This window comes from Leuciscus leuciscus (assembly GCF_965113295.1).
Source record: "Leuciscus leuciscus genome assembly, chromosome: 1".
Taxonomy (NCBI): Eukaryota; Metazoa; Chordata; class Actinopteri; order Cypriniformes; family Leuciscidae; genus Leuciscus; species Leuciscus leuciscus.
In genome coordinates this window covers 2,343,311-2,370,154 of record NC_138725.1, presented here as the reverse complement: position 1 = coordinate 2,370,154, position 26,844 = coordinate 2,343,311, and the positions used below count along the sequence as shown (strand labels likewise).

At 39.5% G+C, this 26,844-nt stretch overlaps 2 protein-coding genes and 1 long non-coding RNA gene across 4 annotated transcripts in view; 2 read left to right on the top strand and 1 right to left on the bottom strand.

The window, feature by feature from the left end:
• Nucleotides 1-513: 513 nt before the first annotated feature.
• poldip3 (polymerase (DNA-directed), delta interacting protein 3) lies at nucleotides 514-21,953 on the bottom strand. Its single transcript, XM_082144448.1, has 10 exons — nucleotides 21,795-21,953; nucleotides 20,495-20,601; nucleotides 11,221-11,624; nucleotides 10,480-10,539; nucleotides 10,239-10,337; nucleotides 9,268-9,453; nucleotides 8,827-8,904; nucleotides 5,929-6,058; nucleotides 4,493-4,559; nucleotides 514-984 (listed from the first exon to the last, which is right to left on the bottom strand). The coding sequence occupies exons 1-10, from the start codon at nucleotides 21,860-21,862 to the stop codon at nucleotides 753-755; spliced, it is 1,431 nt and encodes a 476-aa protein (XP_082000574.1). The 5' UTR covers nucleotides 21,863-21,953; the 3' UTR covers nucleotides 514-752.
• On the top strand, nucleotides 9,460-10,347 carry LOC309480601. The gene is made up of 3 exons (XR_014199693.1): nucleotides 9,460-9,837; nucleotides 10,073-10,093; nucleotides 10,213-10,347. It is a non-coding gene; the product is annotated as an uncharacterized lncRNA (long non-coding RNA).
• Nucleotides 21,954-25,537: 3,584 nt separating the features above from the next.
• fam234b (family with sequence similarity 234 member B) overlaps nucleotides 25,538-26,844 on the top strand; it is a 208,300-nt gene continuing 206,993 nt past the window's right edge. The window contains exon 1 of one of the 2 annotated variants that reach the window (XM_082143958.1): nucleotides 25,538-25,742. In XM_082143958.1, the coding sequence (XP_082000084.1) occupies nucleotides 25,706-25,742 (37 nt within the window). In that variant the 5' untranslated portion in view covers nucleotides 25,538-25,705. The remainder of the gene's footprint in view (nucleotides 25,743-26,844) is intronic. The other variant, XM_082143957.1, reaches the window with a different exon arrangement.

Genomic DNA, 26,844 nt, shown 5'->3' with positions numbered 1-26,844 from the left:
TGTGCTTGTACACGCATTTACCATGCCGTGTGTACGTTACAAATGTTTAACTAAAGTGTCAGCGAGTTAACATTTGGCAGTTTGAAATCGATTATGTAGTTACTTCAGTTCAGAATAGGGCTAGAAATGACTTAGACAGCGGTTTCTTCTTCCGGTCGGCGGACTGTGAATCGAAACTAGGAATCGAAATTTAAACTTTTGAACGATTCCGGGAAAATCGCAAAGCTAGTCCCGGTTCCAGTCGATACTCGATACCCAAGCCTACTCACCAGTGACCAAAACAGTGTAATATTATAATGTAAATCATGTTTTCTATGTGAATATACAGTAAAGTGTAATTTATTCCTGTGATCAAAGCTGAATTTTCAGCATCATTACTCCAGTCTTCAGTGTCACATGATCCTTCAGAAATCACTCTAATATGATGATTTGATGATCAAAAAACATTTATGATTAATATTTCTGTATAAACCATCATACATTTTATTTCTCAGAATTATTTGATGAACAAAGTTCAAAGAAACAGCATTTATTTGAAACAATCTTTTGAAACATTATAACCGTCACTATCTGAATAAAAGTGTGTTTCCCAAGAGCAACAGTTGAGCACAGGAACACATGTGGTAATGAACACGGCAGAGAGACAGCGGTTATAAACCAAGATCTTTACTGGAGAAAGAAAGAGTTGACAGAGGTTAAAAGCGAACACAAACAGGGGTCATCTCTGAGATGATGATGATGATGATGCGGGGTTATATCTTGATGCGGAAGGCGGTGGCGTGCGCTCCAGCCCCAGTCTCTGCTCCTCCTCCACTGGTGCCGCTGGGGCCACTGGTGCTGCTGGGGCCACTGGTGCTCTTGAACAGGGCCCTCAGGATGGTCTGTGGATCCACCTCTGCCCCTGCGGGTCTGGAGCTCGAGCGAGATGATGACGACGAGTCCTTCTGGGCCGAGCCAACCGCACCGGGGGAGTCACTCAACCTCCTGGAACATCATGTCATGATCATTATTATCAACATCATCATCATCAGTCACTCAACCTCCTGGAACATCACCATTATGATGATCATTATCATCATCATCATCATCATCATCAACAACAGAAACTAAACACGTCATGCTTTACATATCCTAATTATGACGAATAAAGTCGAAATAATGACATCTAAATCACGACATAAATTGAAATTATGACGTTGAAATAATGGCATGTTGAAATTGTCATAGAAATTGAAAAAGTATAAAGTCGAAATTATGATATAGTAAGTCTTAATTACGATAAAGTCAAAATGATGAGGTTTAAATGTCGAAATTGACATACCAAGTCAAAATGATGACTAATTGAAATGATATAAATTTAAATTATGACATTGAAATTATGTTAAAAAAAGATGACAAATCAAAAATGACTAATTGAAATAAAGACGAAATTATGACGTAGAAATTGACTAGTTGAAATTACGCCAAATTGTAATTGACAAATTGAAATAATGACCTGTTGAAATAATGACGTAGAAATTGAAAATGTAAAATAAATTGAAATTATGACATATTGAGATTGATGTTGCAATTATGACGTAGAAATTGACATTTAATTTATGCCAAACTGAAATTGACAACTTGAAATTATGACGTTGAAATAATGATGTAGAAATTGTTAAAAAAGATGACAAATCAAAAATGACACATTGAAATGAAGACCAAATTATGACATAAATTGAAACGATGGTTGAAATAACAAATTGTAATTGACATAAATTGAAATAATGACCTGTTGAAATAATGATGTAGAAATTGACATTTAATTTATGCCAAACTGACAACTTGAAATTATGACGTTGAAAAAAATGACATGTTGAAATGATGTAGAAATTGACTAATTGAAAATATGACAAATTGAAATTAAGACAAAAGACAAAATTATGACGTTGAAATTATGACATGCTGAAGTTATGATATGTTGAAATTATGACAAATTATCACGTGTGTCAATTTCAATGTAGGATTCGCACAATTTCTCAGAGAATGGCCAGTTCGTACAGTGTGAACCCGGATCGATGTTCAAAGTGACCGTCAAAAATTACAAACTGAAAATATAGCTGCAAGCAGCAATTATCGGGGCCAAGCGCAAGCAGATGACAGGATATGCCAACATGGCTGAAGGTGTCAGACCAACTGCAACAATGAGCAATTAAAGACATTTAAAGAGGATTTTAGGCAAAATGGCTGAAAAATCATATAAAAAGTAATTTAGAATATGATTTAATGGATTATCACTTTCGACCAATAGGTGGAGCAGTTACAAAACTGATGTGATGTGGTCAGAGTGAAGTGACAATGACACATACAAAGTTTGGTGTCAATATGTCAAGGCATTGCAGAGATAAAGCCTGAATAGTGCTTTTGGCATCATGCCTCAACTTTGCTGCTGCGGTATACGAAAACGGTTTCGTCTATCGACACGAAATCCATAACTTTTAGTCGGCACGGTCTGGAGATGATGCGATTCGATTTTGGTGAAAATCGGACAAACGGTCTAGGAGGAGTTCGAAAAAGTAGGTTTTGACTGAATATCAAGATAGCGGACAGGAAGTTTGGCCAAATAAGGAAAACTTGGTATCTATGTTCTCGGATTTACCCAAGGAATCTATTAAGACCAGTGGCATTTCAATAGGCGGATTTATTCAAAAGTTATTAGCCTTTTTGTAAATTTTGTTATAACTTTTGACCACTAGGAGGCGTTGTTTCGAAATATTTTGGGTACCTTCAGGGGATGGTGCTGATGGCACATTCTGAGTTTCGTAAAATTACACCAATGCATTTGTTTAGTATAGCATTTTAATTCACAAAACTGTATTGAAGTCAATGGGAATTTCATGTTTTGTTCTAATATAGTGCCACCAAGAGGCTCAGTACCACCATTTTTTTAATGTGTCCTCAGAGTGAGCCCATACATATGTGTGTCAATTTTGGTGAAAATATCTCAATTTGCTTCGGAGTTATAGACATTTGTATGAAAAAACACGTAAAAAATGACTGACACATGACTTTGATTGGATTTTACTACCCCTTACTATCAATATTTTCGCATTTGGGCATTGACATAATGCTATTGACCTATGTTTCCAAACTTCTGACGGTGGTTTCGTCTCGATCGGACTAGCGGTTTCGAAGATATAGCCAAATGTTTTTTAAGCGCTAAATCACAACGCTACACAAACCGTAAGGCGAAACCTAGCATGTTTGATATCGTTGGACTCTGCAACGATTCAGGAGTCTAAAGAGATGACTCTTGTGAAAATAAGTCGACCACACCCAAAGTTATAAGCATTTGGGGAAAAAAATTCCCCACTAGGTGGCGCTGTTTCGAAACTTCTCAGGCTCCTTCAGGACATCGTGCTGATGACCCATACTGAGTTTCGTAACAATCCGTTCATGCGTTCATAAAATACAGCATTTTAGCACATAATTCAAAATGGCCGACAGCCAAAATGACTGATCTGGGAAGATTGGATATCAGTCGACTCAGCATGACGCCCTGAATCTAACGTCACTTTTATGATTTTTGGACAAACTATTCAGAAGTTATAAGCAAAAACAGCCATTTTTTATATCTCCGGACCAGTAGGTGGCACTGCGCCGAAACGCAGCATGTAGCCTCAGGTCATGCTTGTGATGATATGTACCAAGTTTGTTCTGAATACGATAAAGCGTTGCGGAGATACAGGCTTGTGTCTGTTTTCGCAAGCACTACGTAAAATTAGTTTGCGCTGTATTCGAGAACGGTTTGATGAATCAACACGAATTCCATAACTTTTTGTCGGCATGGTATGAAGATGATCTGATTCAATTTTCGTGGAAATTGGAGCAACGGCCTAGGAGGAGTTTGAAAAAGTAGCTGTTTCTGAAAATTCAAGATGGCGGCCATATTTTATGACGGAAAATTACGTCATAGGGTGCAATCGAACCGTCATGAGCTCAGGAATCAGAGGAAAAAGGAATTTTGTTGTTTGACTTTACGGTTCAAAAGTTATTAGCAAAATAAAAGTGAATTTTTGGACAGGTGGTGGCGCTAGAGGGAATGACTTAGAAACACCAAAATTGGTGTATTTAATGTTGGGACTGTCCTCTATCAGAATGTCAAACCATTACAACTTTCCCGCAATCGGTTCTATGGGCTGCCATAGACTCCCAGTCGGAAGAAGGAAGAATAATAATAATAATAGGAACGGGAACGAAAACAATAGGTGCCTAGCACCTTCGGTGCTTGGCCCCTAATTATGATATAAAAAGCTGAAATTATGATGTTGAAATTATTAAATAAGTAAAAAATTATGACAAATTGAAATTAAGACATACAAAATTGTCTTCATATAAAAGTCGAAATTGACAAAAAAATAATAATTAGAACAAAATGTTGAGATGATGTAGTGTGTGAATAATGAGAGTGTGTGTGTGTGTGTGTGTGTGTGTGTGTGTGATGGGAACTCACAGGAGGATGGGCTGCTCTGACGTGATCACATTGCCCTGCATGTGCAGGTTACACTTCATCGGCTGACCTGAACACACACACACACACACACACATCATCAGGGCATGTTCTTCACTTTCACTTATACAAATTATGACTGAAAATATACCATATTGTTCAGAATATAAGACCCTTTTCAAGATGTACTATTTGCGCCAACTATCTTTTGCGCGTGTGTTATTGATATGTGAAAGTCTAGACCTGAATATAAGATGAACATGTTTATAGAGATGAATTTCTAAGAAAAAAAAACTCTTATATTCGGAACAATACGGTATATATACACATAATACACAATAATATATACAATATCATAATAATATATATATTACACAGTGGAACATTATTATTATAATTTTTATTATTATTAACTCTTCCCCTGCCATGGAGTGAATGTTCGGTCAGTGTTTCCACTGTTATACAGCAGGGGGCGCTACTGGACTCGATCGACTCCATCTGTGTTTATGATCATCCTTCTGAATCTGATCTGGACCAAGTCTTGCACAAAAAACACAATTTTCTCAGATTTTTGCTCAAAATGTTTAGCCTAAAATGTTTAGCCTGACGTCATCATACTCAGATTCTAGTCAAAATATGAGACTGCTCCATTGGGCTGTGATTATGGGGCGTGTTTCTGGGCCGTGTTTCAACCGAACCAGGAAAGAAAATGCCTCTGCACTCAATTGGCTAGACCTACAACCAATCAGAGCAACGGAGTAAGTGACGCATGTTCTTCATTCATCTTTCCGATCGACAAATGCCTTGAGGTTTCTGTTCCTCTTTTAAAATGAATGCGCTGTCGATATCTTCTATAACAGACGCGATGGCGGAATCTACACATCTCAGTTCTCCAGCGGCAGCCATCTTTGCTGTTAAAGAATTAAACCCAAGCGCTCTTTGGTGACGTGGATGATTACGTTCCTGTTGATCATCTGTCCATCATCGTATAAAGCCCGCCCTGACAATCTGATTGGTCCGAACAGCTCTGGTTCGAGCATAGTTGCTCCACAGCGGATCAAGTCCAGACCGAACTTCCCGACATCGAATGTTGTGGGCGGGGCTAAGTTCAGCTGGCATCCAGGCTACAAAATGTTGCTTTTTTAAATGGAACTTGCCCACATTCAAGTGTGGATAAAAAATAAGTAAAATAAAACTTCTTTCGATACATTGACTGTTCAGATGTTCATACAACAGGCCAGGAAACTTTTGTTAAAATGATGAAAAGCGCTGGCGGGGAAAGAGTTAAAACAGAACCCATGAAGTTCCAGCAGAAAGCATGTAGTTTGAGGAAGCCACTGAAACAGATTCAGTGAGCAGTAAGAGAGATGATGACAGGTGTTAATGGTCTCAGAGCACATAGAGGGTGTTGATTATGATTATAATATAATAAGCCTTACCATCCAGGCAGCGGTTGTTGTACTTCCTGTAGGCACTGACCGCATCATCCTTACGCACGAACACCACCTCGGCCACACCCACTTTCAGCAGCCGTGCACGCTTCAGCGCGCCACACACACAGAACAGCTCCTGCACACACACACACTACTGTGACATCTGTACACGACACACATGTGCTACACAGTGAGTATAGTAATAGTGTTTGTAACAGTGAGTATAGTGATAGTGTGTGTAACAGTGAGTATAGTGATAGTGTAACAGTGAGTATAGTGAGAGTGTGTGAGTGTGTGTAACAGTGAGTATAGTGATAGTATGTGTAACTGAGTATAGTGATAGTATGTGTAACTGAGTATAGTGATAGTATGTGTAACAGTGAGTATAGTGATAGTGTGTGTAACAGTGAGTATAGTGATAGTGTTTGTAACAGTGAGGATAGTGTGTGTAACAGTGTGAGTATAGTAATAGTGTGTAACAGTGAGTATAGTGTGTAACAGTGAGTATAGTAATAGTGTGTGTAACAGTGAGTATAGTGATAGTGTGTGTAACAGTGAGTATAGTGATAGTGTAACAGTGAGTATAGTGAGAGTGTGTGAGTGTGTGTAACAGTGAGTATAGTGATAGTATGTGTAACTGAGTATAGTGATAGTATGTGTAACTGAGTATAGTGATAGTATGTGTAACAGTGAGTATAGTGATAGTGTGTGTAACAGTGAGTATAGTGATAGTGTGTGTAACAGTGAGTATAGTCAGTGTGTGTAACAGTGTGAGTATAGTGATTGTGTGTAACAGTTAGTATAGTGATAGTGTGTGTAACAGTGAGTATAGTGATAGTGTGTGTAACTGAGTATAGTGATAGTGTGGGAGAGTGTGTGAGTGTGTGTGAGTGTGTGAGAGTGTGTGTATTGTAATAGTGTGTGTAACAGTGAGTATAGTAATAGTGTGTGTAACAGTGAGTATAGTGATAGTGTGTGTAACAGTGAGTATAGTGATAGTGTAACAGTGAGTATAGTGAGAGTGTGTGAGTGTGTGTAACAGTGAGTATAGTAATAGTGTGTAACAGTGAGTATAGTAATAGTGTGTAACAGTGAGTATAGTAATAGTGTGTGTAACAGTGTGAGTATAGTCAGTGTGTGTAACAGTGTGAGTATAGTCAGTGTGTGTAACAGTGAGTATAGTGATAGTGTGTGTGACAGTGTGAGTATAGTGATAGTGTGTGACAGTGAGTATAGTGATGTGAGTATAGTGATAGTGTGTAACAGTGAGTATAGTGATAGTGTGTGTGACAGTGAGTATAGTGATGTGTGTGTAACAGTGAGTATAGTGATAGTGTGTGTAACAGTGAGTATAGTGATAGTGTGTAACAGTGAGTATAGTGATAGTGTGTGTGTGTGTGTGTGTGTGACAGTGTGAGTATAGTGATAGTGTGTGTGACAGTGAGTATAGTGATAGTGTGTGTAACAGTGAGTACAGTCAGTGTGCTTTAAAGCCAAATATGTCGTTCTTTCCAATGACGAAAAACAACATAGAAAACTGTTAATGTTTTGTCGTGTTTTATGCAGGGTCAGATGTTATCAGGGGGTTGGGGGCAAAATGCCAGCAGAATTAATATGCACCCAAAATTCAAAATGTGGTGGCAAAAATTGCCCTAGTATGAGTTATTTTTATAATTATAACATATGATATTAAAAAATATTTCCAGAATATTGGCGCGATTGCAAATGTGATAATGATTTTATAAAACAGTTCAGTAAACAAAGAGTGAATATTGTGATATCTCTGATCCTTTAGCCTATACCTAAAAGCTGCTCTGCTGGATCCTTCATTCAAAAAGAAATCGCTAGTTAATACCACTAACAAGCACCCTCATTATGCTACAGTGTGTGCGGGGCTATTTTGAGCCTTGTTAGTGGTATTAACTAGCGATTTCTTTTTACTTACTCTATGCCCCATATACTAGCGTTATAAGCTAATCAGTTTTTAGAGATAGAACTCTACAACTGAAATCATCAAACGTTTGTATGACTTGCCAGTGACTTGTGACCCAAGCTACGACTTGACTTGACTTGACATAAAGCAGTGACTTGACTTGACTTGCTTTTCACAAAATTGACTTGGACTTGCTTGAGACTTGAAGGTTAAGACTTGAGACTTGCACATGTGTGACTTAAGGCCAATTTATACTTCTGTGTCGAGTGTACGCCGTAGTGTACGTCGTAGGCTACGCACGTAGGCGACGCCGTCGTGAGCATTTATACTTCTGCGAATGTCTGTGTTGCTCTGCAGTTACACTGCCGAAACGCTAGTTGGCGCGGGTGGGTTTTAATGTTCCAGTTCCACTGTGTTTACATTCCTCGCGGCTGTTTTGAGTTTAGGTTTCTACAAGCAATGGCGACTGAAGGAGTCATACAGATGGCTGTATTTCCGCACTTCTTCAAGCAATCTCTCGGTCACTTGGTCTATTTCCATGGCTCTTCACTGATCTTCGGAATTTAAAAATGGCGGGCGGGCGGTGCAGAGTGCAGAAGATCATTCCGGAAATGCGTAGGAGGAAACGCGATGCTATCCAGCCGACCAATCACAGATCTTGCGGTCCGCGTCGCGTAGTTACGTTTTTGAGGAGGTGCGCGTCAGGGTACGGCGAAGGGTACGACGTATGGTACACGTCAATGCGTATGCTACGCCATACCTTCTACGCGCACCCGACGCAGAAGTATAAATTGGCCTTTACTCCCACCTCTGGGTAATAGTGTGTGTAACAGTGAGTATAGTAATAGTGTGTGTAACAGTGTGAATATAGTAATAGTGTGTGTGACAGTGTGAGTATGGTAATAGTGTGTGTAACAGTGTGAATATAGTTCACACACTATAGATCTGATCACTGATCTGAGTAAACTCACCACTATGTCCTCCTCCGTCACTCGAGGATGAAGATTGTGGACCGTGATCTTAGTTCCCTCCAGTGGACTGAGCACAGGCTGAGACACACACACACACACAGGTTAACCCCTTCATCAACAGCACACAGGTAACAGTGCTGCAACCACACAATACTGGGGTAATCCATTAATCTGAACATCATTCTTAACATTCCACAAATATTGAAAAAAACACCACTTTCACCAGCTTGTCAATCTATTCACATACAAGCACTGGAGTGTGAGAGAGAGAGAGAGAGAGAGAGAGAGAGAGAGAGAGAGAGAGAGAGAGAGAGAGAGACTGTGGGTGTGTGAATGAGTGTGTGTGTGAGTGTGAATGTGTCTGTGTGAGAGTGAATGTGTGAGAGTGTGTATGTGGGTGTGTGAATGACTGTGTGTGTGTGTGCGCGTGTGCGTGTATACCTGGGGGGGTGTGTGTGTTTGTCTGCTGGCATCTCCACCCGCCTGTTGCGTGGCGACGGTCGTCCTGGAGACAGGCTGCAGGGTCTGTGTGGGGGGGCGGGCCGTCGCCGTGGAGACGGAAGGGGGCGTGTACGAGTCGTTCTTCACCACCTTAGTGATGGGAGTCGAGAGAGAGACAGGCAACGGCTGCAGAGAGAGTGTTAGATATATGAGAGAGAGACAGGCAATAAGACAGTGTGTGTGTGAGTGAGTGAGTGAGTGAGTGAGTGAGTGAGTGAGTGAGTGAGTGAGTGAGTGAGTGAGTGAGTGAGTGAGTGAGTGAGTGAGAGAGAGTTGGTGAGTGGGTGAGTGAGAGTTGGTGAGTGAGTGAGTGCATGAGTTGGTGAGTGAGTGAGTGAGAGTTGGTGAGTGAGTGAGAGTTGGTGAGTGAGTGAGTGAGAGTTGGTGATTGAGTGAGTGCATGAGTTGGTGAGTGAGTGAGTGAGTGAGTGAGAGTTGGTGAGTGAGTGAGTGAGAGTTGGTGAGTGAGTGAGTGAGAGTTGGTGAGTGAGTGAGTGAGTGAGTGAGTGAGTGAGTGAGTGAGTGAGTGGGTGAGTGAGTGAGAGTTGGTGAGTGGGTGAGTTGAGTGAGTGAGTGAGTGAGTGAGTGGGTGAGTTGAGTGAGTGAGTGAGTGAGTGAGTGAGTGAGTGAGTGGGTGAGTTGAGAGTTGGTGAGTGAGTGAGTGAGTGTTGGTGAGTGGGTGAGTTGAGTGAGTGAGTGTGTGAGTGAGTGAGTGAGTGAGTGAGTGAGTGAGTGAGTGAGTGAGTGAGTGAGTGAGTGAGAGTTGGTGAGTGGGTGAGGTGAGTGAGTGAGTGAGTTGAGTGAGTGAGTGAGTGAGTGAGTGAGTGAGTGAGTGAGTGAGTGAGTGAGTGAGTGAGTGAGTGAGTGAGTGAGTGAGTGAGTGAGTGAGAGTGGGTGAGTTGGTGTCTCACTCGTGTCTGCAGGTTGTTGGCTGTGGTGAACTTCATCTGTTTGTTGGGCATCACTCCACCACCATCACCATCCTCATCTTCATCAGCAGCAGACACACCCTACAGAGAGAGAACAGAGAGTGTGTTCAGCGTGTCGTTCACCATAACAGTGATGCGTGAGTCATGTGACACACCCTTACAGTGAGAGACCAGAGAGTGTGTGTTCATTATAACAGTGATGCGTGAGTCATGTGACACTGACCGGAGCCGCTCGGCTGGGAACGTTGATGCGGATCCCGCTGGTCATTCCCACAGGCCTCTGCTGCACACACACACACACGAACAACATCAGTTACCTGTCAATCACGGGTCAGAGTGCTCTGATTGGCCAGCTACAGTAACAGCTGACAGGAAGTGACAGATCAGCGCTCCTTAACTAAAATTACTGAAAATCACTTCTATACATCAAGTTGATCTGAATCAGCTTTTATTTCAGTAAACATTTATTTTATTTCAAGTAACAATAAAGCTTTTGTTCTGGTTTTATTCAACCCTTGTGCACTGTTCGGGTCTTTTTGGACTCCAAATGACATTTGCTGAACCTTGCACCTTTTTTCTCCAATCATATTTCAAGCAATTCATAATCATGTTGAACAGTCGCATCTGAAGTGTCTCAGCTGAAGGAAATAATACATTTATATGCTTTAATATATCGGACAAATTTTCTTATTGGGCCGATAACGATAACATTAAAAATAAACCGATATCGGCCGATACCGATACGGTGGCCGATATATCGTGCATCTCTAAAAAATAGAATAAAAAATTATATATATATATGCACATTTTATTACAAAATACCATTTTGTTGCCTGGGGTCTCTGGAGACCCCAAACAGCCTGAGTGTAAACCGCAAACGAACAGCGCACAAGGGTTAACAGTAACCCTGATCTGAACCATCTTTTGGGTCACATGATATTAATCTTGCCTGTCATTGGCTCACCTGGATGGTTTTGGTGATCTTCAGAGCTGCTGCAAGCTGATTGGACGTCGGCGGGACGCTCCTCTTTAAGCTCAGCCTATCGCGTGCGTCGACGACTCTGGTGATCCCGCCCCCGGGCTGCAAGGCCACGCCCCCTCTGGGTCCAGTGTTGTGGATGTGTATGTGTGGGACGACGGGTTTGGCGGGTGACGGCGGGACTGAGGCGATCGCGGGCGTCAGCTGGTGTTTGCGCGAGTTGATGGTCTGCCGCGCATCCTGTACCACTGCGCCTGCACTGCCCCCTCTGGCCCGGATGCGGAACCGCGCGTCTTTCTGCGCTAGCTTCTCCCGCGCATCCTTCTGTGCTAGCTTCTCCCGCACATCCTTTTGTGCTAGCTTCTCCCGCGCATCCTTCACCTGAAAAGCTGGACGACAGACAGAAAACTAGAGTCTGCAGCACTGTAAACCCGAATAAGTTGGCAAAACTCAAAATATAAAACAATCAGTTGCATTCAAATTTTTAAGTTTAGAAATTCAAAGATTTTTATTTTGTATTCATACATTTTGTTCTTAACTTGAAATGTTTGAGTACACTAATTCAGACATTTACAGTGGGTACAGAAAGTATTCAGACCCCCTTACATTTTTCACTCTTTGTTATATTGCAGCCATTTGCTAAAATCATTTAAGCTCTTTTTTTCCCCTCATTATTGTACACACAGCACCCTATATTGACAGAAAAACTGAATTGTTGACATTTTTGCACATTAATTAAAAAAGAAAAACTGAAATATCACATGGTCCTAAGTATTCAGACCCTTTGCTCAGTATTTAGGAGAAGCACCCTTTTGATCTAATACAGCCATGAGTCTTTTTGGGAAAGATGCAACAAGTTTTTCACACCTTTGGGTATCCTCTGCCATTCCTCCTTGCAGATCCTCTCCAGTTCTGTCAGGTTGGATGGTAAACATTGGTGGACAGCCATTTTCAGGTCTCTCCAGAGATGCTCAATTGGGTTTAAGTCAGGGCTCTGGCTGGGCCATTCAAGAACAGTCACGGAGTTGTTGTGAAGCCACTCCTTCGTTATTTTAGCTGTGTGCTTAGGGTCATTAGCTGTGTCCCAATGTGAAGGCTGCATCCTCCGAAGGCCGTATTTGAAGGACGATTGGCCGCATTTGAAGGCCGATTGCGTCACAGCGGCGCGACGAAGGACGTCCCAATCCAAAGGCTGCATCCTTGGAAGGTCGCATTTGAAGGCCGATTGCGTCACCGCGGCGCGACGAAGGACGTCCCAATCCAAAGGCTGCATCCTTGGAAGGTCGCATTTGAAGGCCGATTAAGTCACCGCGGCGCGATGAAGACTGTCCCAATTCAGTTCTGCATCCTCCGAAGACCGTATTTGAAGACCGGTTGCGTCATCGCGACGCGACGAAGGCTACCCTGATTCAAAAGCGACGCCAAATGCGTCCTTCGTTTCCTCGTGAAAGGAAGGATACATAAATGAACACTTAGCGGCCTATCCTACCCTATTCTACCCCATAAATCATTGCGCGCCGTTGACGACAGCATTTATTTATTTATTTTTAAAGGCTGTCGAGACTAGAGATCGGTGGTGGACAGCAAATTCACATTTAAATGTAAGTATTATGTTTTCATTTATTTAAATGGCTAGCGAAACCGAGTTAAAGTTTATTATAAACTTCATCTTAACTCCTTCGTCACCATTGCGTGGCTTCATTTGTCAGGTAGTTTGAGGCAAAACTTGTGCTAATATTAGTTTAACGACCTATTTGTAATATTTGCACTAGTCTACTCACTTGTGTATTATAAGAAATATCACTTGTATTATAAGGGTTTCACTTGTATGTGTTTTTGTAGTGCTGTCATGAAAGCTATGTGGTTTTAACCAAATTTGAGTATATAGAAATATGATTTCTTAAGTATTTTGTATGCATGTCTTGATGTGTCATATTTTGCAGTGTTAAGAATGCACTTAAGATTGCACCCCTGTGTTAAGCTTTTTTAGAGCAATTCAGGAGAAAAAAATATATTTGTTGCTGTTGTTGTTAACAAGCCATGGTTAATTTGCTCTGCCCTTAGGATTGCAAGTGTCCTGGGACAGGTGAGGGTGTGAGTGGGAAACCCACTGCTGAAACTTGGCCCTGGTTTGTCCTCAGGGCCCACGGTGAGGAGGAGCCAGCACCAGCAGCACCAGCAGCACCAAGGCAGAGGCGAAGAGAGTAGGGAGAGGATGGACAGGCTGTTTTCTCTTCTTGAGAGAATGATTGAAAAATATATTTTTTTCTACATATTCTTTAACTTTTTTCACTATTTTTTAAAAGGAAAGAAAATCTGTACATTATTTTTATGCAACTTTAAATGTGTAAATAAAAGAGAATGTATTGTTCTGGACATTGTTTATTTTTTTGACAGTCATAATTTCATGTAATATTTTTAATGTAAAATCATATGTGAGGGAAAAAAAGGTACTTCAGTAGGTTACTTCACATTTGTACGTGAATATTTAATGAAATATGCAGTTCCGAAAATTAAAGTCCCATATCAGTTTGAAAAGTCTCATAGGCTATAAGTTTGATATGTCCCATATCAAAGGGCGCATCTGAAGCGCTCGGACCGGTCTAGCCTACAAGGACTGTTCTTGTCGCCTGGCAACCGTGACAGCTGCCGATGACGAGCGGGAGAAATACTGGACTTTTTTATATTCAATTGGGTTTTATTTTCAAACAGGGCTAAACCGAAAATACATGATCTGGCAGCGCCGGGGCTGAAACATCCTCACCATGTCCTCCAGTAAAATATAAAACATAAAAATGACAATAGCCAATTCTGGCTCCATAGCTGTTTACTCAATTAGGCTATATCAAATTAATTATCAGGATGGCAGCTGTCCTCTCGCACCGTTGAGGAGCGGTGATCATAAACACCTGGTTGCGCAATTAGGAAATCCTATGAAGGCTACATGGTGCGTCCTTCAGAGGACGCATAGGCTGCATCCTTGAAGTCTTCAGTCCTTCGAAGGATGCAGCCTTCACATTGGGACACAGCTATTGTCTTGTTGGAAGGTGAACCTTCGGCCCAGTCTGAGGTCCAGAGCACTCTTGAGAAGGTTTTCGTCCAGGATATCCCTGAACTTGGCCGCATTCATCTTTCCCTCGATTGCAACCAGTCGTCCTGTCCCTGCAGCTGAAAAACACCCCCACAGCATGATGTTGCCACCACTATGCTTCACTGTTGAGACTGTATTGGACAGGTGATGAGCAGTGCCTGGTTTTCTCCACACATACCGCTTAGAATTAAGGCCAAAAAGTTCTATCTTGGTCTCATCAGACCAGAGAATCTTATTGATCACCATCTTGGGAGTCCTTCAGGTGTGCTTCCGTCGGGCCACTCCGCCATAAAGCCCCGACTGGTGGATGGCTGCAGTGATGGTTGACTTACTACAACTTTCTCCCATCTCCCGACTGCATCTCTGGAGCTCAGCCACAGTGATCTTTGGGTTCTTCTTTACCTCTCTCACCAAGGCTCTTCTCCCCCGATAGCTCAGTTTGGCCGGACGGCCAGCTCTAGGAAGGGTTCTGGTCGTCCCAAACGTCTTCCATTTAAGGATTATGGAGGCCAATGTGCTCTTAGGAACGTTAAGTGCAGCAGAATTTTTTTTTGTAACCTTGGCCAGATCTGTTCCTTGCCACAATTCTGTCTTTGAGCTCTTCAGGCAGTTCCTTTGACCTCATGATTCTCATTTGCTCTGACATGCACTGTGAGCTGTAAGGTCTTATATAGACAGGTGTGTGGCTTTCCTAATCAAGTCCAATCAGTATAATCAAACACAGCTGGACTCAAATGAAGGTGTAGAACCATCTCAAGGATGATCAGAAGAAATGGACAGCACCTGAGTTAAATATATGAGTGTCACAGCAAAGGGTCTGAATACTTAGGACCATGTGATATTTCAGTTTTTCTTTTTTAATAAATGTGCAAAAATGTCGACAATTCTGTGTTTTTCTGTCAATATGGGGTGCTGTGTATACAATAATGAGGAAAAAAATGAACTTAAATGATTTTAGCAAATGGCTGCAATAACAAAGAGTGAAACATTTAAGGGGGTCTGAATACTTTCCGTAACCACTGTAAAGGTGCAGTGTGTAATTTCAGTGGCATCTAGTGGTGAGGTTGTGAATTGCACCCAACAGAAGTTTAGGTGGTCGACAGGAAGTGATGTCGTCGTCTGAGACAGCAGAGAGTAGCCAGTTAAGAAATGAGGTTTCTTTACAAAGATAAATTAAGAAATTAGGTTTACTTGATTATTCAGTAAAACGATATGTTATTGTGAATTATTATTGTTACTTGTTCATCATTGTATCAGTGTTTTATTCGCTGAAATCAGCTCGCTTCTTTGCACGAACAACAACAGTGGCAAAACGCGTTTGTCCGTTCAGGGCCACCGTAGAAACATGTCGATGTAAGTGGACCCGCGGTGTGTGTAGAGAGAAATGCCTCATTCTAATCTAATAAACACATAACGGTTCATTATGTGAGGTCTTTATACACCACTGAAAACATAGTTATGTATATGATATTGCATTTGTCAACAGATCCTCCTAAATATTACACAATGCACCTTTAACTTAAAATTTTCATGTAACCTCAATGAGAGAATTTGTAATAGTTTAAACTTAGCTAGCTAACAAGCTAGTTCAATAAACGTTAACTTGCTAATTTGCTAACATGTTAACGGTAGCATAGCATAGCACTTGCTGTATGAGTGCAATTTACAATCATCAATTTACAAACTATAGACCGGTTTCTCTGCTTCCACAATTCTCAAAAATTCAATAAAAACTTTTTCATCACTCGTCTTGACAATTTTTTGGAAAAAAATAGTATATTTAATGAATGCCAGTATGGATTTAGAGCAAAAAGGGCAACATCACTTGCATTGTTAGACTTCATAGAAGAAATATCAAGTTCAGTAGATAACAAAATGCATACTATTGGAATATTTATAGATCTACAGAAGGCGTTTGATACCATCAATCATGAAATTTTGTTAGGAAAATTAGAGCGATATGGGATCCGAGGAAAGGTATTAGACTGGATAAAAAGTTATTTGACTCAGCGAAAGCAGTTTGTGAAACTGGGAGATTATTTTTCTGAATGCCTGGAAATTTCTTGTGGAGTCCCACAGGGGGCAGTGTTAGGCCCGAAATTGTTTCTTCTTTACATTAATGATTTATGCCAAGTGTCAGAAGTATTGAAATTAGTGTTGTTTGCTGATGACACTAATATTTTTTGTTCAGGCAGTGATCTTCAGTTGCTAGTGCAGGAGACAAATAAGGAATTAGAGAAGATTAAATTATGGTTTGATACAAACAAATTATCACAAAATTTAAAGAAAACAAAATTAATGATGTTTGGTAATGGTCAAAATAATTAGCAAATTGAAATTAAGCTGGATGGAGTGAACATTGAAAAGGTTAATGAAATAAATTTTTTAGGAGTCATAATTGACAATAAAGCGAACTGGAAACCTCACATTAGTCATGTTAGGAGTAAGGTTTCAAGGAGTACAGCAATAATTGGTAGAGCAAGGCAAGTTTTAAATCAGAAGTCTTTACGTATGCTCTATTGTTCATTAGTTTTGCCATATTTCACTTATTGTGTAGAAATATGGGGAAACAATTACACAACAACAGTTCAGCCACTTGTCATTTTACAGAAGAGAGCTTTAAGGATCATTCATGGGGCGGGTTATAGGGAACATACCAATATGTTTTTTATGGAGTCCAAATTACTCAAATTTAAAGATTTGGTGGATTTACAGACTGTGCAAATTCCATATAGGGCAAAGCATAATGATTTACCTCAAAATGTACAAAAGTTATTTACTCGGAGAGAAGGAGGGTATGTGTTGAGAGGAAAATTAAATTTTAAATTTCATATTATTACCAATGGTACACAGTAGGAAGAAAAGTTTTTGTGTTTCCATTAGGGCCGCAACGACGCGTCGACGTCATCGATTACGTCGACTAGGAAAATACGTCGACACGCATGAAATGCGTCGACGCGTCACATTCATTATTTACGTTTAAATATCGAGTAATGGCGGCTTCTGCTCCCGCTCATGGTGAAAATGACAGACCACGATCATCCAAAGTATGGGAATACTTTAAACTACGGCCGAACAGAAAGGTGCTTTGTTCACTATGGAAACTATTCCCCATTCGGCGACAATAAAATGGACTTTAATTTATAACTTCAACTTAAATCTGTCAACGAAGCTTTCAGTGCATTTGCCAGTTTTTAAAAGTTTTGTATGCACATGTAGACTAGAGAGCTGCACTCCCGCGGGATACAACGCAACAGAGTTCGGCGCGGGAATATAGATCTGATGGCCGAGTGCGGCGCGGGAACATAGATCTGATGGCCGAGTGCGGGCGCGGGCGGTAATGCACTCGTGTGTGTGCTGGTTGCGGGAGAATAAAATGATTCGCGGGACTCCCGCAAAATAGAAATATCTATAAATTGAACATCTAAAAACGAATAAACTGTCATTCATCTGTTGCACAAAAGCAACAAGAACAACTAAAACAAAATAGAAATGATTTACAGGCCAGAGTTTCTATCTATTTATAACATGTTTGCAGCGTTGAACAATGTAGCCAATCACAGACATATGTGTTGATTTCTTGAACGCAATGGCCAATCAGATGCATTTAAGATAGAATCCCCTCACCACTCAAAATGGACTTTTTGTTCAGTGCTGAATTCTGCATACTGGCAAATCATCTGATTATAGCAAACAAAGATATTATGACAGATTCATTGTGCAGCCAGTTTCATTGATAATAACAGAGATTTGTGAGATCACGATGAACTGAGATGTCTTTTTAGGAATTATTAAGGAAGAAATCCGTCCCGCGCAGGTCTCTAATGTAGACTTTAAAAACAAACGACTAACGCTATATTTACATTAACAGTAGCCTAGGCTGCAATCTAGTGTATGTGAACCTTTTTGCAGATAAACACAAGTGCATTATCGGACAAGATAATGGACAAGTTAATTGAGTAAATCATACTCCCACTACGGTAATTAATAACAGACACATTTCCTAAATAGGCCTGTGACTGTAAATATCTTACATTTTATGAAATAGTTCCATTAGTTAAAAATAAAGTTTAAAATGCTTCTTGTTCGCATATTTCATTATACAATGACAATTAACCTTTCTGAATTTTTTATTTTTTTGTCATCATTCATAGATTTCATGTTAAAATAATATACAGATGCACTACCCTCTTCAAAATACAGCTGATATATTGTTGTACTTATTATTTATTGGAAAGTTTGCCAATGGATAAATCAGCTAATCGCAAAAATAATCATTAGATTAATCTGAAAAATAATCGTTAGATTAGTCGACTAATCGAAGAAATAATCGACAGATTAATCGACAACAAAAATAATCGTTAGATGCAGCTCTAGTTTCCATACAAGGGGTGAAACTGTGGAACAACTTAAATGAGAAGCTTAAGGAATGTCCAAATATAAAACAAGTCAGGAAAAGATTTAAAGAAATTATTTTTGAACGTTATAAAAATGAAGGAAAATGAGTTGGTTAAGCCAGAAATTTTGTTGCTAACATATTGTATAAATGTATGAAGATTTATGTGCTTGTGTTTTGTAAAAAAGTGGATAATACCAAAGGAAGTAAACTAATGTATTAAGAGTTTGAAAGAGGGGGTGGGAATTAACAAGTGTTAAACTTCATCCCACTCCTTTTCAAGCAGCGGTGAATGTTATTAGTTTGATCATCAGTGTTCTTTCGATTATTGTCTTATGTTGTACACTTTTTCATTGTATGCTTGAAATGAGTGCAGCAACAAAGCTTTTAACATATATTTTCTCTCAAACCAAGCTCATGCACCACTTCCAAAAACAAACATCAACAAAAATTATTCTAAATTAGCATTAAAAAAACCCCATAAAATCATAACTATATCTCCTGGTTAACATTAATCTTTCACACACACAAAAAATTATATTACACTTAATTTTAGCATTCACTCTCCCTTTTGAGTGCCATGGGCAAGGCATGCTGGGAAATAGAAATCCCAGTTTCAGTTAAACTTAAAGGAGAAGTTCACTTTTAAAAAAACTTTTGCTGATAATTTACTCACCCCCATGTCATCCAAGATGTCCATGTCTTTCTTTCTTCAGTCGAAAAGAAATTAAGGTTTTTGATGAAAACATTCCAGGATTTTTTCACATATTATGGATTCCATTGGGACCCAAACGGTTCAAGGTCCAAATGACAGTTTCATTGCCGCTTCAAAGGGCTTTAAACGATACCAGACGATGAATAAGGGTCTTATCTAGCGAAACGATCGGTCATTTCAAAAATAAAATAAAAAGTTGACGTTTTATAAGCACAAATGTTCGGCTTGCTCTGTTCTGTGATGCGCGTTCGTGACGTCACGTAATACGCAATTACGTTGAAAAGGTCACGCTTGAAAAATTGAAGAAAATGTTCTTTTTGGCTTTTTAATATTAAAACACTCAGGATGCGCACACGAAATGGGCATTTTAAACGATAAACTGACACAAATACATTTGAAAATGTTTATATGGTCCTCCTTCCGCACATTTGTAAACACATCAAACTTGACCTTTTCAACGTAATTGCGTATTACGTGACGTCACGAACGCGCATCACAGAACAGAGCAAGGCGAACATTTGTGCTTATAAAACGTCAACTTTTTATTTTATTTTTGAAATGACCGATCGTTTCGCTAGATAAGACCCTTATTCATCGTCTGGTATCGTTTAAAGCCCTTTGAAGCGGCAATGAAACTGTCATTTGGACCTTGAACCGTTTGGGTCCCAATGGAATCCATAATATGTGGAAAAATCCTGGAATGTTTTCATCAAAAACCTTAATTTCTTTTCGACTGAAGAAAGAAAGACATGGACATCTTGGATGACATGGGGGTGAGTAAATTATCAGCAAAAGTTTTTTCAAAAGTGAACTTCTCCTTTAAGTTTGTCTAAAATAAAAGAAATAATTTCATAAAACTCACAACCATGAAATAGTTCAGTTAACTTAAAATACATCAGTTCTGTGAACTTGAAAAAAAAAAAAAGCTAACTCAAAGTTAATTTGACTTAACTAATTAGTTTAAGTTTGTCCTACTCAAACCAATCAGTTATTTAGAGCGTTAGGGTTTACAGTGAGGGAATAACAGCTTCATGGATGTCAATCTCAGGGCGTTTACCTCCTGTGGCTCCGCCCACTCCCAGCCGCTGTTTGACATCACTGCCGATCTTCTGCCGCGCATCGAAGGTCCTGCCCACCGACCCCGCCCCTCTGCCATATACAGGCCTGTGGGCGAGACAGACACACACTCGCTTATGAATATTCATCAAGCAGGGTTCCCACACCTCAGTTAACTTCAAATTCAAGGACCTTTCAAGGACTTTCCAGGTCCAATACCCTCAAATTCAAGGACTTAATTTCAAGTGAGAGCAAGGTTACATCGTGTTACCTTGTGAGATACATTGTTACGCGCGTGAACATGGCAACGTACAACACAAAGTACCTCACGCAACGTAACGCGTAAATGCACGTAACTAACGTAAATCAAGCAAGCTAGTGTGCACAGGCCACGAAGTGTTGACAAAATAAAATTAGCGGACAGGAGGGAATAATATGGAATTTAAAGAAAACTTCTTGCACAAAATAAATGTAGGCACTTTCAAGGACCAGTGAGTATCTATGCATGTTTATTTGCAAAAACTTTCCAGGGCCTTGAAATCTTTTTTTCAGATTCACAAACTTTCAAGGATTTAAAGGACCTGTGGGAAACCAGATCAAGACAACTCTTGTGTGTGATTCTCATATAAGTCAGAATCAAAATTAGCTTTATTAACCAGTGTTAGTTCATATTAGCTTTATTTTTCCAATTCCCAGTGTGTTAGTTCATATTATATCCGGCAGAATCAAAATTAGCTTTATTATCCAGTGTGTTAGTTCATTCAGTCAGTTTATTTTCATTCTGACTGATACAAGAGTAAGAAATGCCGTTTGTTTATGTACACACACAAACATGTATGCTTTATGTTACACACGATACGGGTTATAGTTAGTTACTTTGAGTCAAGAGTGTTTGATTGTTAATGTTACGCACTTCTGTCGATCGACGGATATCGGCCGATACATCGATCAATGGCTGAATGAAGCGTGTTTCTGTAACACAGCCGTGTACACACCCGCGTTCAGCGATATACAGTAACGCTTGCGGTGTGAGATAATGTGAATATAAACGAGAAGTTGCATTAATGGAATGTACGGGGTTTGTTTGTACAAACAGCCACATAAACGCGATGGACGCCATGAGCCACGCGCGTCAGCCAATCACAACACGACAGCGGCCATCTTAGCCAATCAGCGGCAGGGGAAGGCGGGACATCTCGAACGCTAAGAGCCTTACACGACTGCGTTTATAAAAACAGAATAACGCTAAAAAACCGCAGCGGTTTATAGTATCGCTGTTTAAAGTGTTGGAAAAGGTTTACCTCTTACTGACTCCCCGAGGGTTAAAACTGCGGCGACGAATCACTTCATCCAGAGAGAGATCCGCCATATCTACCGTTGCTGGATTCCGTATAGACACCAGTGCGCATGCGCGTGACGCACATTATGGGCGGGACGAAACAATGCGTGACGGCCAGCAGAGAGGGTCAAAACACACGCATGAAACGCGAAGACGGTTCAATCACTGTTCATTGTTAGCAATTGTTTACATCCACAATTATAAGTCTTGCGTTATTCAAGAGATAAAGCATTACAAATAGAACAATTTCAAAGCTAATTTGTACTGTTTTCAAATTACTTATGCAATGGAGTAAAACGATGTATTTATATTGTGTGTATTTGATAAAAAAAACTGTAATATTGTGAAATATTATTATAATGTAAAACAGCTGTTTTCTATGTGAATATATAGTAAAGTGTAATTTATTCCTGTGATCAAAGCTGAATGTTCAGCATCATTACTCCAGTCTTCAGTGTCACATGATCCTTCAGAAATCATTCTAATATGAGGATTTATGATCAAGAAACATTTATGATTATTATCAGTGTTGAAAACAGTTATTTACATTTTTATTTCAGGATTCTTTGATGAATAGAAAGTTCATAAGAAGACATTTATTTTTTAATTGTCGTAATATAACACACTATTACTGTTTTTGTTTTGTTTAGTATTTTTAATCAAATAAACGCAGTCTTGGTGAGCAGAAGAGACTTCTTTTAAAAACATTTAAAAATCTTACCGATCCTAAACTTTTGACTGGTAGTGTATATAAATACAAACTAATAAAAATAATGTAATAATGCCTTGCTATTTTACAAAATCTTAAATGTATAAAATGAAAGCACAGTTTGTTTGTGCTCTCCATTACAGTAACAATATAACTTTAGCACCACAAAAACAGGTTTCTGTTTGTTTGAATATACGGCAGTGAAATAGCCCATGGAACGCAAATGAATAATGAATGTTTCGTTTCCAAATATTACATGTTAATGTAGTAAAAGATCACGAGAAAACACTTTTACAAACAACAAGAAGTCTGAACATGCGAAACCAACCCCCACAGCCAATCAGAACAGCGAAGCGCCGTGACGTCACCCGCGATCCCACAATGCACTGTCTGAAGACCATATTCACATCATAAAGTGAGCTTTTTCACCATCAAATGCTAATAATTGAATGGTATATAATAACAATGTGAAAGTGAAGTGTACTAAGGAGCATCTCCTGACTGAGTGAAACACTGACCTCTCCTCACCGTCACTGTGCACAGCGGCGCGCGTGACCGTACTGAGAGCGCGCGCTCTAACGGGTTATGCCTTAAACTGATGAGTAAGGAAAATAACGACGCGGGGTGACGCCCGTGTCCTCGCCTATTCTCGCGAGAGAAATTTTTGAACGGGTACAGGTCCGTTCGCTGAGGTGACTCACCTACTTCGTGAGATGCCACGCGGAACCAGGATCTGCCCCGACACACCCAATCGAATGTAAAAATGAAAAAGATTAAATATTGTAATCGATTACTGATCCGGAGCCAGGGTCTACCCATCACTGGGGTTTAGACCAATCAGGGATGACTTCCCTAATGAATATTCATGAGTCTTCCCCTACCATCCTGTGAAAAAAAATATCGCTGCCGGGGACCCCCTAAACTGTGGAGAGAAATGAAGTTAGTGATCGATTATGTGGTACTTGTAATCAGGAGTTTTAAAGCTGCGATTCCTCAGGGAGCCACAAGGGAGCGCTAGAGGTCCCTGGAAAACTCGAGAGAGGAAAAAAGTAAATAAAATAAATAACGTGATTAAATTAAAAAATAAATAAGTTCATTAGGTTGAAATACAGTTTTATTTAAATACAAAAAAAAAACATTGATTAAAATAAGTTAATGATTAAAATAATTAAATAACATTTGATTAAAATAAATTAAATAGTAAATACTTAAATAATAAAGTAAATCATATTTTACTAGATTTAAATAAATACAGAAAACTTGATTTAGATAAATAAAAATAAGAAAAGCAGTGTAAAAATATAAAAAGTAATCTGTGGTTTCATCATTTGAATATGCAAATGAACTGAAGTGCGGTTTACCTTTAACGAAAGTGTGAAGCCTGATTTATTTAGCCGGTTCATGAAGAATTATTAAAGTAAAAATGTTTAATAGTTTGTTTTAGAGAGCAGATTTATTCTACAATAACCTTATAAGGATACTATTTTCATTTATTTATACACGTTACATTATAAATAAACACAATTTGTGTAAAATAAATAATATCAACCAAACGGCAAATGTCACAACCTGGGAGTTCAGCTGGCAATAACTATGATAACTATAACAATAAATGTAAAAAACTGTAACAAAAACTATATTGATAACTGTAACAAAAACTATATTGATAACTGTAAAGATAACAATAATTGTAAGGAGCATCTCCTGACTGAGTGACACACTGAGCTCTCCTCACCGTCACTGTGCACAGCTGTGCGCGTGACCCGTACTGAGAGCGCCAATCTAACGGGTCATGCCTTAAACTGATGAGTAAGGAAAATAACGACGCGGGGTGACGCCCGTGTCCTCGCTCATTCTCGCGAGAGAAATTTTTGAACGGGTACAGGTCCGTCCGCTGAGGTGACTCACCTACTTCGTGAGATGCCACGCGGAACCAGGATCTGCCCCGAAACACCCCATTACTGTTAATTAAGAGAAAGTTTATAATCGATTATGAGGTACTTATAATCAGGAGTTTTGAAGCTGCGATTCCTCAGAGAGCCAGAAGAGAGCGCTAGAGGTCCCTAGAACACTCGAGAGAGAAACAATTAGGCCAAAACTAAATAAATAACGTGATAAAAAAATAAATAAAAATACATTAGATTAAAATACAGTTTTATTTAAATACAAAATAAAACAAATTAATGATTACATTTAAAAAAAAATAACATTTGATTAAAGTAAATTAAATAATTAAATAAAAAGGTAAATACGATTTTTACTAGATTTAAATAAATACATAAAACTTGATTTAGATAAATAAAAATAAGAAAAGCAGTGTATTTATTTTATTTTATTTATTTATTTATTTAATATGGACATAGCAATAACATTGGACGAACCAGATGCATTGATGCACAGATGTGGGCTCTCCATAGGGGCTTTTACAACAGATAAAAACACATTGTTAAACAAAACAAGGCACATTTTACACATGCGAACAACTTTGGCCCGATTTAAGCCACTGTTTGAGCTCTCTGGTAAAGATGTTAATATTGTTCTGCAGTTTGAGTCCAGTGGGGAGAGAGTTCCACAGTGTAGTCCCTCTGAAGGAGAAGCTAGACTGTCCAAAAGATCCATCTAAACTTTGGGAGCACACAATCCCCACTAACTGAGGCTCTGGTGGAAGGTCTAAGAGAGCCCTGACGCCTCTCCATGAGGCCAGAGAACAGTGGTGACTCACAGTTGTTCAAACATTTAAAAGTCAATTTCAAAATACTAAAATTTACAATATTTTCAAAAGTAAAAAGCTTGTGCTTTTGTATGATATCACAATGATACCATCTCATAGGTTTCTTGTCAAATATCTTAATTGCCTGTTTATATAGAGAAGTAACTGGTTTCAGAGTGGTCATATTTTATTTACAGGTAATTCGTATTTACAGGTAATTTATTTTAAATATACACGTCACATTATAATAAACGCAAACTGTGTAATATATATCTCAGCCCAACGGCAAATGTCACAACCTGGGAATATTATACTAACTTGGCAAAATAGTTGGGTGGGTTGCTATTCTTTTTGATGTTTCCGGTATCAGAGAAGACTCCATTTCCCGTGATGCATCTCTTCAGCGCGGCACTGCAGCGGCACACGCGTCGCGTCGCTGATAACATCTCGCGCAATGGCTGCAGCTCTGTCTCGAGCGCTGAAATTACCGGGTAAGTCGAATATTAATCTTCAATAAGCGGGCGAATGAATGACAGTAATAACCCGCCGTTCAGATGCAGGGCGCGCGCTCGCGCTGCGTGTGTGTTTTGCTCGGTGACGTCAGTGATGTGATTATCACACGCATCTTCACTCCGTTATTCTGTATTCAGATGCGACATGCAGCTATGAGCGTTATCAGGCGTTTACACAGATCAACCTGCGCTGAGAACGACGTCAAATCCAGCGCGATTATATCATATTACATTATTAAATTCGCGGCAGATCGGCACACAGAAAAGACTAACACGGACCACCGTACATGTGTACAGTACCATGGTGAATGCCTACGTCACGCGACCACTGTGTTTTTTGTAAAGAAACATCGTTTGCTATTTTCTCAAACAAGAGAATCTGTAAATTTTCTTCAAAAATGTTTTAATTTTAATTACACTCTAAAAACCCAACAACCCAAGGGCTGGGTAAATAGGACAGAACACATGTTGGGTTAATTTTACCCAGCAAATTGGGTTGTTTATTTAACCCAGCATAATGCCTTGATTTAACCCAGTATAGTTGATACATTTTTACTATAATACTAGCTTTTCTTTTTTTTCCTTTATACATGAAGGAATGTCAACTTCAGACCGCAGAAATATGCTGTGACTCCATAGCCTGTCCATAAACAATCAGTGTACAGTTCTGACAACATATGTTAACATCATACGGATTTATATTCTCATTCTGTATCTTTTTGAATAAAATCATAAAATGTCATGCAAGGCATCACACGAAAAGACAGATGCGACACTCGTGACTCACATCGCTCCCCTGTTTGTTGCTTTGCATAAAATAAACAATATACAGAACAATAACGTATTTATAGATAAAATAAAGTGTACACAAACCTGTATTTTACCGAAGACACGCACCAATTTGACGGAGCTGCACTGCACTCTCCTGAAGAGAAAAGCCTGCGATAAATAACTCAATTCCTGGGTTGTTACGTCTGACCCAGGATCTGGGTTACACAAAAATTACCCAAACACTGGGTTGTTACGTCTGACCCAGGATCTGGGTTACACAAAAATTACCCAAACACTGGGTTGTTACGTC